Source organism: Suncus etruscus, chromosome 5 (genome assembly GCF_024139225.1).
Source record: "Suncus etruscus isolate mSunEtr1 chromosome 5, mSunEtr1.pri.cur, whole genome shotgun sequence".
NCBI classification, from domain to species: Eukaryota; Metazoa; Chordata; class Mammalia; order Eulipotyphla; family Soricidae; genus Suncus; species Suncus etruscus.
Genome location: NC_064852.1, coordinates 6,714,835 through 6,729,369, shown reverse-complemented (window position 1 = coordinate 6,729,369; position 14,535 = coordinate 6,714,835). Strand labels below are relative to the sequence as shown.

Below are 14,535 nucleotides of genomic sequence, written 5' to 3'. Positions count from 1 at the left end.
ATTCAGTAATTCCAAATGAATGCTCTAATCATAAACAAGCAATGGAGTTGTGGATGCAGAGGTTACTCCAGGAGACTGGATGAGGCCTAATGAAAATCAACCAAGTGAGGATAAAGAGATAGCACAGTGATTAAGACACTTTCCTTGACCACAGTGCATATGATTCTCTAAGCATCAGATGAAGTAATCCCTGAACACAGGAATCTAGAGATTGCTCGCAAACCAAACCAAAACAAACAAATCCAAGTCCACTGCAATGGATGGAGGTGGTGAGGGTATAAACTTTCAAGATCCTGGAAGCTAAATGAGAAGAACCCTGATGAATATGTTGGTATTAACTCTTCTTCACTGAGGGCTGAGCATGTCCCAGCATCAGGCTAAGAATTCTGCAGGTGTTACAGTGTTAACTCATGTGGCCCATGTGATATTTTTTAATATCATCATCACTATTTGTCAGAATGAGAAAACTTTAGCTGAAGCAAAAGCTAAAATCAGCCTTTTCTATTTGCTCATGGTCATCAGTCCATCAGCCAAGAATAGAATGACACTTAAGGTATAAATGATTTTGCACAGAAGGGAAATCCAGTTTTAAAGACTAACACCCTACCTCTATAGACCTCAGGAAGACCTCGCTCAAACGGACAACTTCTTCCCCTGCATTAGTTAACTGCCAACACCTCATGTTGACTACTCGGTAGCCATCGGGGAACAACTGCCTCATTAAACCCTGTTGCAAACATGAAAGCAGCAGTCAGTCCTGTCCTGCCTTCCTCTCTTTGCCTGAGGATGATGCACTTCAGCACCCGCTGGCCTCTCAGGAGGAAGCCACAGCTCCAACAACACATTGGAGTTGCTTTGTGCCATGTGCTTCATCCCGAGTCCTGGCTCTCAGCTTCCTATTCATCTGCTGTGCACTGCTGGACACTACAGGATAGGCAAGGAGCTGAGTAATTCAGAAACAGGTCAGGGGCTCCCACTCTGGGCCAGAAAGTCCTGGGCACAGCAGGGGAATGGAGAAAGGAGACAATGCTAGACAGGGGCTGCATACCATCCTGTTCAGGGTTTGGAAGGTCAGCAAGGGTAAGTCATGACAGCAAATATAGTTTTCTTTTTTGGGGTTTAATTCTCGAGATGCCTCTGTTCTTCTAGATGTGAATTAGTGTCCTGGGGAGGGGACAGGCAGTGACAGGAAATAAAGTCCATGGACAAGATGATTTCCCACATGTTCACTTAATAAAACAGCCCTGAGTTTCTCAGAGTCTAACTTCCATTCAGGAATTTCCAAGTGGGAGAAAGAGGAATTTTTTCCCCACTCCTATTGGCCATGGAAGGCCTCCCTAACATTTCCATGTTAGGGAAAGACCTGCTGACATACTGCCTTTACGCTGTTGCAAAAAAAACCTCATCTGATGGTGGTGGTAAAAATCACAAACAAAATGTTATTAAGCCATTTTGAAAATTGCTTCAACAGCATCCACTTGAGCACAGTTAATGTGCCATCCATCAGTGAGTCGATCTTGAAGGGAAACAGGATTCCCAGGGGATCTGTGCCAGGAGGCTTTCATTTATCCTCAATTCCTCTTACACCTTCAATTTGAAAGTTATAAAATGGAGCTACTTTCCAATGATCTCTGGGGTTAATACGCCCATTTATTCAACAAATATTTATTAAGTACTCTCTATGCATTAGGTTTATGAATACGAAGCTTATATTTTAGAAAGGAAGATGGTAAACAAGGAAGCAGAATTAATTCTAGACCACAGTAGAAGTGAAAAGAAAATGGGAATTTGGTGTTGGGAAGGAATAGAATTTGAGGTCAGATTGGGTTATAGTGGAAGACACGTCTGAGAAGGCTGATATCTGAGGTAAGAGTGAAAAGGTGAGTTTTTGAATACTTAAATCTCAGAATTAGAATTGCAGGGTCATATGGAAGCTCGATTTTTAGTTGTTGGTTTTTTTCCTGTTTCTTTGTTTGCTTGCTTTATTTCATATTTTTAAAGAAGGGTCCATATTGTTTTCCAAAAAGGTTGAACCAAACAATATTGCTGACAACAGAGAAATAGAAGTCCCTTTCTCCCATATCTATGCCAAACTGGCTATTTTTGTTCTTTATGTTGTATGCCAGTCTCATTGTTGTTTTGATTTGAATTTCCCTTATAAGTGACTTATAGAAGTTTTTTATATACCTTTGGCCATCTAGATATCTTCTTTGAAGCAATATATACATATACTGCTTATATATGTGTATTATACATATATATATAAACCCTTTCTAACCCACAAAAAGAGTATAAGGGAAGAAAATAAGGGGAGCAGAGAGAGGGCATTAGGAGGAAGCAGAAGAGGTTGGATAGTTTGTAATGTTCCTATAACACGAGGCTATCTATATGGCTGGTGAACAAGAAAAATGACAAATCAATGAGGCGGGAAGTAGTTAGATCCATAATTATCTATATGGATCTTACACCATGGCACAAAAATTGGCATAGATTTTTACCATAAAAAAATGAAGGAGCAGGGGCCAGTGAGGTGGCGCTAGAACTAAGGTGTCTGCCTTGCAAGCGCTAGCCAAGGAAGGACCGTGGTTCGATCCCCCGGCATCCCATATGGTCCCCCAAGCCAGGGGCAATTTCTGAGTGTTTAGCCAGAAGTAACCCCTGAGCGTCAAACGGTGTGCCCCCCCCAAAACAAAACAAAACAAAACAAAACAAAAAAAAAAACAAAATGAAGGAGCAAATTTCAGCACTCAAGAGACCTGAACTTCTCAGGACTCTGTCTATTTTAGAGTAATTGAATCTCAAGGAGGGTAGAACTATAAGCTGGGTGAGAAGCATAGGCATTCACACTGGACATTGAAAAAGTGACATATTTGAGCCATTTTTAGGAGAAAAATGAATACTTTTCTGCACTAGTTTGTTTAAGTTCCATGTAACTTGTAAATTAAAATTACTTGATATCCAAGCATAGTGTAAGTCACACAATATATTTTCATTAACAATCTAATTCCAAAATTCTGCTCTTGGAATAAGAAACAGATTGTAAAATGAAGGCCAAGTTTCATGTAATAAACAAAAATGATTCTATGTGACACTATTTATAATGATAAAATATTAAAATGTTTTCAAAGCTTAATAGTAGCAGCCTGGATAGAATAATTATGGCATTTTTGGACAATATCAGCAACATTACAACATTTCAAACATTAGGTAATGACAACGAAGAAATGAATTTGATTTGGTAGGGAAGAGAGTGGAGGTTATAGACTTGGAGTTGCACATGCTAATGCTAAGTGTGATTGCTATAAGGAAAATATAAGAAAGGGGGTTACTGTTCTGTAGAGATAGTATGGGGATCAATGTACTTGTCTTGCTTATGGCCAAATTTGTTTCTATTCTCAACACTGCGTATGATTCTTCGAGCACTTTTGTGAGTGGCCCCTGACTCCAGAGCCAGGAGTAAATCCTGAACACCCACAAATTTGGCCAAAGACACCTATAAGGGGTGTGGTGAGGGAGGATTCTTGGTGAATAGTGACATAATAAGTATGGATAGTCAAGTGACCCTCCACAACCAAATTGAAAATGTCAATTTAGAAACAGAGTCCCTTCTGAGAGCAATTACAAATTGGAAGACAGAGAAGGCAAGTTGACACAACAGATCTTAAAGAAACCATTCATAGACACTGGAAGACTAATCCAAAATGGTGGCCATGACAGTCACAGATATGTAGGATCATATATCATCTCCTGATACTACTAGCTAACATTAGCTGACATCTAGGATAGTCTATAGATTCTTAATGCAGTGCTTTATGATAGCATTTTTCAACCTCTTTCCAATTGTGGTTCCCTTCTCATCTTGTTTCTTTTCTACTTACTGGATTTTCTGTCCAACCAGCTGATAAGCTAACCTCATGCCATGTCTTTGCATATACATGATTTTCACATGTGGTTGCCTTGAAATATCTGTAGGTCCACAGGGGAACCTTATGGCCTCTGGTTGATAGCTGCGGCTCTTAGAATTTTAATTGCCCCTGCATTTTTTTCCACTTTCTTTTTCTACTTTTTTCAGTGTTGGGAATTAAACCCAAATTTTACACATGCTTTATCACTTACAGTAGTCCTCTAATGGTGTTATTTATATTCTCAGTCTTCAAGAGAGGAAACAGAATGACAGATATCTGAAGATTTTTTCAAAACCATGTGAATTGAAATGGATGGGGCTGGAATTAGCACACAAATATCAAGCAACTCCTCTTGGTCATGGCAAAATGTTTCGGTTTAGAGAGTTTTTGGGGGGAAGTCCAAAAAGAAATGCCATTACCAATTTTTGTATTATTGTATAAGTTCAATTGTCATACCAATCTTAACTTTGCACAGCGCTTGAGCATCACCGGATAAAATGTAGACATTCCCAACAAATGGCAAGGGTCTTATATATGCACAGAAATGATTTAAACTCAGAGTGGTAGCACAGTGGTAGGGCATTTGCCTTGCATGTGCCTGACTCAGGATGGATGCAGTTTTGATTCTCAGCATCCCATATGGTCCTCCGAGACAGGAGCAATTACTGAGTGCAGAGCCAGGAGTAGCCACTGAGCACTGCCAGGTGTGCCCTCCCCAAGAGAAAATAAAGAAATGTTTTAAACTCTGAGCACAAAGATGATCCAAAGGGTTTGTCAATATCCACTTTCAAATACTGCTGTCCGATTAATAAAAGAGCAAAATATTTTGTACAAAAATGAAGTCAGTGCTTAATTCAGGCATAGAGAAATGGGAAAATTTGCCCATGGAAATGTTCAGAATGCCATGGAAACATGCCACATAGACCAAATTGGAAAGACAGATAGGTAAGAAAGATCTCACGAACACAGGACATCATGCTTTGCTTGGGAAATATGGAACTTGGCCTGCTTAGTTCTTCCTGGCTTGGCTTAGCAGGGCTCCCTTTTGACACATTTATGCAATGTTGGCACTGCTGAGAAATCATATGTAAATTGGGAACTCTTTTCTACCTGTTTCAAAAGAATGCTGAGAGCCAAAGCAGAACCTGTTGCTTAAAATAAACATCAATAAAAGAAAATGGTTATTCCAAGGATCTATCTAGGAGTTGAGGGAAATTACACAGAAAGAAGAATATAAAATTTGGAAGGAATAGAAAATATCAAAGCTCTGGGGGTGATCTTAAAGATCACCTTTCAAATCATGAACAACTTTGAACTGGACAAAAACAAGACTTACAAATAAGGCCGTGGTGGAATGACAAAATCCCTATAAAATTACAAGGACTGGACAAGCATGAGACAGGAAGAAGAGTGACCAGTTGGAAATGATGGTGTGGACTGGAAGAAAAGTAATACTATTTGGAATTAGGTGATCATAATAGGTTTCATTTCATACACATGGAAGAGAATGGAAGAAAAGAAGAAATAGATCGAGAAGGAAAATGGAAGACATTTTCTTTATGGCACACGAGGTGAGACAAGTGCTAAATAAACATAAAACAATTTGAAGTGTGAGCCTAAACCCTCTGCTGGGATCCCAGGCAGAGCAGCAGTTCATCCATAACAGCTTTGTACATCTCTTGCATTTTACAAAAAAGGAAGCAGCCATTTTGTAAGAGTTTTGAAATTCTTACCAATCAATACTATTGAAAGAATTTCTGCTACATCAGGGCCTTGTGCTAGAAACTCTATAGTTTGGTACTCATGTTTTCAACTACTCTCATTGATGGATGAGCCATTCCCCAAATCAGTTGGGGCTGCAGAGTTCAGAGAGGTTACCTGTACACTCAGGTGTGCAAGATTTATCTCAGATGATTTACTAACAGCCTAAGACTGGTAAACACAAGGATGAAAGAGAAAAGAGGATAGTTTCTTCAGGAATCTTCAGACCCTTGGGAGAGCCCATTGAGAACCTAGAATGAGGTGCTGGGATGACCTACCTCGAGACTTGCTCCTCCGTTTCCGCTTCCCTCCAGAGATGCTGTGGGGTGCCGAACGCAACTGACCGATCTCGATGGGGGTGTTAGCCCGGAAACTCTCCTTGAATTTCTGCATCAGGGACTCCACTGTCTCCTGCGCCGCCTCAGCTGCTGCTATAGGGTGGGCAACGGGGCTGAGATTAGGGTTCGGTCTGTCCCCAGTCCCTGATAGACTGGGCCTGCCCACTTGATTCCCTGAAACTCCCTCCCTGACCCAGTGATATAAGGAGTCAAATGTGCCAGGAGAGATGGTGTGTTTATAGTGCTCATTTATTTATTTATTAAATATCTATTCCATTCAAAACATTGCCTCCAAGTCATTGATATATAGTGGTTAAGAGTAAGACTCACTTTGTATTTTAAGGAATCTATAGTAAGGTAAAACAACTCTCCAGGTACTTACATAGAACTACATCACAGTTCTATGACAATTGAGAAAAGAGAGCTTGGGGAATATCCTCTGAAATCAAGAAAGACTTCGTAATAGAGGAAACAGCTACATCAAGACAGTAAGAATAAGAAGTAGCTGCAAAAAGAAATAGATTCAAAGTGGGGGTTGCTGGAGATATAAGCATAATGGCTGTAGGTAGAAGGAGAGGGGTATGTGCAAAGATGTAAATCTGAAATAACGGGCTCAAGCAACTGAAAGGAGTTCCATACCAGAGCATACCAAGAGGAGATAAGGTGGCGAGATGGAATAATCTTGTCATCCCATACAGGGGAGGTTGAGTTTTATCTTCATGGCAAAAGCTAATCATCAAAAGGTTTTAAAAAGAAAAACCACTGATACTCAAATAAAATCCCATTTGAAACTTTTAAATAGGCGGAACAGTATGAATATTATCACTAAGATGTACACTATATCCTCCTCCCTTATTTTATAATCTGCCTTTTGTCCTCTCACACATACCTTCAATCTTTCATCTTTCTCCTCTGAGATAAACTGTTCTCTCTGCATCTCTCACTTTTCATTAACTTTATTTTGTGCATTTGTTTTATTTTCATGTTCCATAAGTAAGTATAATCATATAGTAATTTTATTTCTCTAATTGTGAACACTTAGGATAATATTTTTAAGGGGCAAAGCAATTCCATGGTGAGACGTTGACCTTTTATATCCTGGTAGCATTCGACTATATATGTTGTGTCTTACACGTTTTCTCTCTACTCACTCTCTAAATGATTAGACTGATTCCGTTTCTTTCTTTTTCTTTCTTTCTTTCTTTCTTTCTTTCATTTCTTTCTTTCTTACTTCTTTCTTTCTTTCTTTCTTTATTTCTTTCTTTCTTTCTTTCTTTCTTTCTTTCTTTCTTTCTTTCTTTCTTTCTTTCTTTCTTTCTCTCTTTTTCTTTCTCTCTTCTTTCTTCCTTCCTTCCTTCCTTCCTTCCTTCCTTACTTCTTTCTTTCTTTCTTCTTCTTTCTTTCTTTCTTCTCTTTCTTTCTTTCTTCTTTCTTTCTTCTTTCTTTTCTTTCTTTCTTTCTTTCTTTCTTTCTTTCTTCTTTCTTCTTTCTTTCTCTTCTCTTCTTTCTTTCTCTTTCTTTCTTTCTTTCTTTCTTTCTTTCTTCTTTCTTTCTTTCTTTCTTTCTTTCTTTCTTTCTTTCTTTCTTTCTTTCTTTCTTTCTTTCCTTCTTTCTTTCTTTCTTTCTTTCTTTCTTTCTTTCTTTCTTTCTTTCTTTCTTTCTTTTTCTTTCTTCCCCCATTGTTTACCTTCTCTCTTCCACATGGAGGGTATATGTGTATCTATGGATAGATGCATATATTGTTTTCCCATTTTGGAAAACTATTTTAACTAATGTGTGAAACACATGAGAAAGGATAAATCATTTCTAATTGAAGTTATTGTTTTTATGTTTTACCCTAAAATTAATATGACATTATAAGCAAATTTATATGCAATTAAAGTTTCTTTGATAGCAATTACAAACTGGAGGACCGAGAAGACAAGCCTTAAGAAAGAGGTTTTTACAAGAAGCCATCCAAAATCAATGGAGACCTGAGCCAGAATGAAAGCAATGGTGGTAGTCACAGCAGGACAGGGTCAAATAACATTCTATGACCCAAACCTACAGTGCTGTGACATGCAGATCATGCTATACAATATCCACATTTTACTAAAAAGAGACTGAGACCCTTTGAATTAAGGCAAATGACTAACTTCCAGCTAGTCAGGCCTTCAAACTCTTCACAAAAGTCCATTTATTATAATATCCTCTGATTGTTTTTCAGTAGCCATAAAATTTTCAAATTTAGAAAGGTGGAAATAGAAAATAGAGTGAAACTGAAAATACAATAAAAATAGGGTGGAAGATAAAAGAAAAAAATGCTATAGAAGGAAAGAGAGAAATACCATAAAGGCTTGAAGAGGAAAGAATAAAGCAGGAAAGGAAATTGCTTATTGGCCCATGCCTTTGTTTTAAGAAATCCAGGGAGAGGTCTTTGAAATCTTCAAACTCAACCTACCCAGCCCTATATCTTCAGAATGCAAGGGCATTTCTTTAGTTTGATCTCACTTGCTGTCTCAAGCTAAAAATGTAACATGTCAAAGATGCCTATTTCTTTGAAGGAGAAATAGACTGGACCAAGAATACCTGAGAACATACTAATATCAGATATGAAGAGCTCCTGTTTTCACAAGAAAGCTGACCAACTCAAATAAAAGTATCCAATGTTGACCTGGTCCCTGATCTCTGTGAGACATCTTTTATTTTGTGGACAGAGAATATCTGTAAAGGAATAGACAAGTGACCACACAACTAAACCATATGGTACCATGAAAACTTCCTCATCTTCCTCTTTTGTTCTTTCTCACCACAGACTGATGAGTTCTATTTAAAAGTTAAACTAAAAGAAGATACCAAACATGGGACCCCTATTCTATATCCGAGATAGAAATTCATCCAGCAGGAAGCAGTTGTTCAATTTTGAGTTGTTCCATTATAATCAAAGCCAGATTTGACCAAAATGGTAAGAATAGGGTTCTATCATGGCTAAAGACTTAGAGCCATCTTAGTAGACATAAATTCTCCAAGAGAGTTCGAATCCCGGCATCCCACATGGTCTTCTGAACCTACCAGGAGTGTAGAACCAGGAGTAATCTCTGAGCACTGCTGGGTGTGACCCCAAAACAAACAAACAAACAAACAAACAAACAAAAAGTTCTCCAAGAGTGAGACATCCACAAGTAATCCAGAAAAGAGTTCTCATTTGCTAAATTAGAAATGTACTTGTGTATTCAAGAATACTTTCAGAAAAACTAGAGTGCCTGATTAGCACAGCAAATATCTTAGTCTGACTATTAAACAAGGATTGATAACTTAAGAAACAGATATAATTTCTTTAAAATTCTGGAGTGGGGAAGTTTGAGTTCAGGGAGTTGGTATGCTCATCTTCTTGAGTTTCCATGTGGAGGAGAGAGGTGGAGGATGGAGATAGAGAAAGAGAGAAAGGAAATCGGGCTAATAATTTAGGTACCCATATTTACAACCTTATTCAATCTTAAATTTCTTCTAAAGTTCTTTTTTCTAATATAGTCTACTATGAACTAAAATTTTGTATCATTAAAACTTACACTCTGGATGAAACAAGACCTGGAAAGAAAGAGTTTTAAGAGGTAAAATTAAATAATATTCTAAGGATAGGGACTTATGCTGTAAGATTGGCATTTCTAAAGGGGAGAAAGTGAAAAGACCTTATTTCCACATATAGGAAAAGGTCATGTGAGCAAAAAATGAGAAGGCTGCCAACTGCAAGCCAGAATCTGATCATGATAGCCTCTCTACCTTAGATTGCTAGCTTCCAGATACATGCAAAAAATAAAATTTTATTTATGCCACCGAAACTTTGATATTTTGTTATGACAGCCCAGGAAGACTAGAACACAGTCACAACAGAGGTTATAGTTTCAACATAAAGCTGTAGGGGGACACATTACCTATTTACCTATTTACCTATTACCTATTTACAATAGTAAAACAAACTCCCAAAGATATGCACTCACCATATGGGCTAAAAAAAGGACAACTCTAGTGAAATTATTGCCATCTAGAATGAATTAAGAAAAGAGAGAAGAGGCTCTCTTAAAGGTATAGTATCTGTTCTAGGAATTATGCTTCAGGGCAGTAAGCAGTATGATTAAGGTATATAATGAATTACAGAAGGAAAGCTGTGATGAAGATGTAGAGGGAGGTAGAAGAATAAGTTCAAGAGAACAAGAAAGGTAGAGGAAAGAATATAATTAAGGATCCTTATGAAAAAAAGAAAACATAGCCATAGAGACTAAAATACCTACAACAATTTGTGTGAGGGAGTGGAGAGAGGAAAAGTTCTGATCCCATGAGAACCTTTACTCTCAGCCTTAGCCTCATCTTCACATTTTGGGTCTTGTTAAATCTAGAACATGCTTACAATTTCACAGAGGAGACTGACTTTATTTGATTTTTACTGCCAAGTGACTGCCCTGTAACAGAGAGAAGAGCTCACTGGAGAAGGGCAAAATTGTGAGGTAAAAAAACCTTGAAGATGTGGTCAGAGGTAGTATACATATGATTATGGAGATGTGGACAGAGTAGAAGCAAGGGAGGATAGATAGTAAAGATAGATAGATAGACAGATAGATAGACAGACAGACAGATAGATAGATAGGTAGGTAGATAGGTATATAGATAGATAGATATAGATAGATAGATAGATGGATAGATAAATGATAGAGAGATAGATTGAGAAATAGAGATAGAAAGATACTAGATAGATAGATAGATTCATACATACATATATACATAGAGAGATAGGTAGATTGATAGATGATAAATTAAAGAAAGGCAGGAGAGCAGCAGGGAAAAATAGATGAAAGTGGTAGCTAGTAAGATAGAAGTGGGCAAATCTAAGAGCTCTTTATCAGTACAATTACTTGAAAATAAGGTAACTCATTGGAAAGGGTGGTTCAACAAAATGGATGTGTGGATTTTGAGTTCTGGTAACTCTTTTAAGGGAAAGAAGATACCAACTGTGCTCTGGGGCTACTCTAAGTGTGGTACTTGGGTATCCCTCCTAGCAATCTGCAGTGTGCCATGCAGTGTTGCAGATTGAATCTGGTACCTTTATATATAGCAGCACATGCGCCTTTCAGTCACAAAACATGACCCTTTGAGTAATGTCCTAGGATCCAATTTGTGAGCTTTTGATATTAACACATATACAAATGTAAATGGTATTTTTTCATGAGAAGAAAGACTCTGGAGGAGCTCACATGCGTGCATGAGGTTGGGGGGAGGTTGAACATGAATTTGTACTGAGATCAGAATCATTTTTATGGATGCCATTTATATAAGACCAGTAGTTATATAGACCTCATGCTCTTGGGAGGCCTAGATTCTCAGAAAACTATGATACGTGCATTTCTTGGAAAAGGTAGAGGGACTATACAGGGTGTTGGCATAGAGGTTATGCCATGGGCTTCTGGTACAGGTATTGAACATATATTCAGCCCTGACATGATTGTGCGGTAGAAAAAAACCTTGAGGATGTGGTCAGAGATAGTATACATATGATTATGGAGATGTGGACAGAGTAGAAGCAAGGGAGGATGGATAGATAGGAAAAATAGATATATAGATAGATAGATGGATAGATGATAGAGAGAAAGAGATAGATTGAGAGATAGAGATAGTCTATTTTTTTTTGTTGATTTCATTGTTGTGGTTTGGCTATTGAAGTGGATGTCTCCATTTATATTTACTTATTTATTTTCTTCTTTTCTTTTCTTATGTGCTCTGCCACACTTTTTTTTATCTCAATACCATGGCTTTTATATGGTGCTTACCCTTTTTTGTTTTGTTTTGTTTGTTTGTTTGTTTTTTGGAATGCTCACTGGATATTTTATTTGACAGTTCTTTATGTACTGTTGTGGTGTTTCACCTTCTTTTTCCCCTTGTCTCTCAAACCAAGGATGAAAGCCTCTAGAAGGACTCCGCCCATTTCCGGAGTATATGATTCTTTTTTTTCTCCAGGTTATTACTTTTCTCTTCTTCAAACAAAACCGCATAACTTGAACTATCTAGTCCTGCCTCCCAATTGGGGGGGGGATAAGGGAGGTACCAAAACCAAATAGGTGTAAGACCACTAAGTAGTAAGCTAAGCACAATGGGGACCATTTATTCTAGCAGCCCTGGGGGTGAGGGAAGAGGATATGGGAGGTAGGACGGGAACGGAGGTGGAGGGAGGACAATTCGGTGATGGGAATTCCCCTGATTTTATGTTAATATGTACCTAAAATATTACTGTCAATGATATGTAAGCCACTATGATTAAAATAAAAATTGCATTTAATAAAAAAGAAGAAAGATGGGGCCGGGCGGTGGCGCTAAAGGTAAGGTGCCTGCCTTGCCTACGCTAGCCTCGGACGGACCGCGGTTCGATCCCCCGGCGTCCCATATGGTCCCCCCAAGCCAGGAGCGACTTCTGAGCACATAGCCAGGAGTAACCCCTGAGCGTTACTGGGTGTGGCCCAAAAACCAAAAAAAAAAAAAAAAAAAAAAAAAGAAGAAAGATGCTAGATAGACACATACATACATAGAGAGATAGGTACATAGATAGATGATAGATTAAAGAAAGGCAAAAGATCATGGTAGCTAGTAACATAGAAGTGGGCAAATCCAAGAGCTCTTTATAAGTACAATTACTTGAAAATAAGGTAACTCATTGGAAAGGGAGATTCAACACCTAGACCTGTCCTCCACCTCACAGTCATCACATTCACTTGTGTACTAGCCCTCTGTGGGCTAGTTCAACTCTACTTCCTTGTTACTTGGAAACAAGTTGGACATGCCCTATGGGGCAGCCTAACATAAATGCGAAGAAGAGAATTTGCAGCCATGTCTTCTTTGTTTATTTTCTACCATATTTCTGATAGAGATCTTAGCTGAATATAACTTGTACCAGGAGACCCTTTTCTGCACATTCAGTCTTATAGACTCCTGTACACCGTTCCTGTACACCATTAGCTGAGATTTCTTGCCCCTTAATACCCCTTATGTGAGCCCTTGACTCTGCTTATATCTCTAAAAATAGTCAGTTGACTGATTTTCTCCTAAAAATATCATTTGGAAGTGACTTCTCTGTCCACCAAGGACCTGAATTAATACACCAGCCCTTTTCCTCCTGCCTCTGACATTCAGCAATTCCTAAAGGTCAGCCTCTTCTCATTGTGCTATTTCTGCTTAGCTTCCTCTGAAGCTGATACAGATTTGACTGGCCGGGTGGAGAAGAAGACACACAGAGGCTAAAGATTTGCTCCCCAAGGCTGCCAGGGTTTCTGCTCCTGGCTGTAGCAAATCCCGTCCATCTGCTTGCAAGCTCTTGCCTTAGCAACAGTGCCAAGAGGCCCCATGGGCTGAGGAGGGGGGAGACATTTCCACCAGCCCCTCCATGGCCTCTTCCCTCCTGCCCACCCCCTTCCCTCGCCATCCCATTTGGGAGCTCTATCAATATCAATATATCAAGTTGTCCAAACAAGCCACATTACCTCCTGCTTCCCACTGAGCTCTGCCTCCCCAGAGCGGCAAAATGCTCACCCGTTGCCTGGATGGATGCAACAGATGGTGCTTTATCTGAGCATCGCGGCAGGCCTAGAAAAGGGAGGGCGAGGGCGAGCTGCTGCCTTCTAATTGACGTATGAGAGATTGTCAAGTTTAATACGAATGAACCGCTGGAGCCTCAGGAGAGGATCCTTGGACCACAAGCAGAGAGAGAGAAAGAAAGTGAGTGAGAGATGGAAAAAGAGAGGAGATAAAGACAGAAAGAAGAAAGATAGAAAGAAAGATAGAAGCCAAGAGAAGGGAGAGAAGAAAGGGAGGATGGAAAGAGAGGGAAGAAGCAAGAGAAAAAAGGAAAAGAGCAGGGAGGGGAGGAGAGGAGATAAGAAAGGCAATGCAAGGAGGAAGCCAAAAAGAAGAGGCCCTCTGCGCTGTTACCACACTGCAGACAATTCTGTCTGACACTTCCTCCTGCAGAGAAAGGACTACAAGCTGTGTTTATATTGGTGCTTGATAATACTCCCTTTGACCCCCTCCACACACTTGGCATTCTGCCATGGAAAAGTCTGTGATTTGGGGTTCCAGTTTCTTTGTCTTCTTTATCAATGTCTTGGAGATCACAGAATTTATCCAGCTTCCATTAGAAAAAACTCACCACTATTGATATCAAATCTGTCAGGCAATGAAGGTTTCTTATGTTTTCTCACTCCTTCTTCCTAACAGCCTTGAAAGGTAAATTATATTATCTTGGGTTCAGAAAGGTAGTTAGATCGAGGATTAGAGAAGTTACATTATCTGTTAGGGTCACACTGCTTGGAAATAAAAGTTGGGAGTTAGATTTTAGTGGATTGGATCAGTGATTGATAATCACTCATAATGTACATAGTTTTCCTGGGGTTCTTATGAGTAAGGGGGTGGAGATGGGGACCTCCTATCCTGGAGTCTCTGGGCCTCGAAAGTAATTCTAACAAATTAGCTCTTCTTTAGATCATTTATACAATCGCACCCTGCCTGAAGTGGGG

At 39.1% G+C, this 14,535-nt stretch overlaps 1 protein-coding gene across 3 annotated transcripts in view; it reads right to left on the bottom strand.

Annotated features, from left to right (window-relative positions):
• ASTN2 (astrotactin 2) overlaps positions 1-14,535 on the bottom strand; it is a 1,116,661-nt gene that overhangs the window by 784,982 nt on the left and 317,144 nt on the right. For 2 of the 3 annotated variants that reach the window (XM_049774120.1, XM_049774121.1), the window contains exon 4: positions 5,945-6,097. The exons of the other annotated variant lie outside the window; for it this stretch is intronic. In XM_049774120.1, the coding sequence (XP_049630077.1) occupies positions 5,945-6,097 (153 nt within the window). The remainder of the gene's footprint in view (positions 1-5,944; positions 6,098-14,535) is intronic. 3 annotated transcript variants of the gene reach the window in all.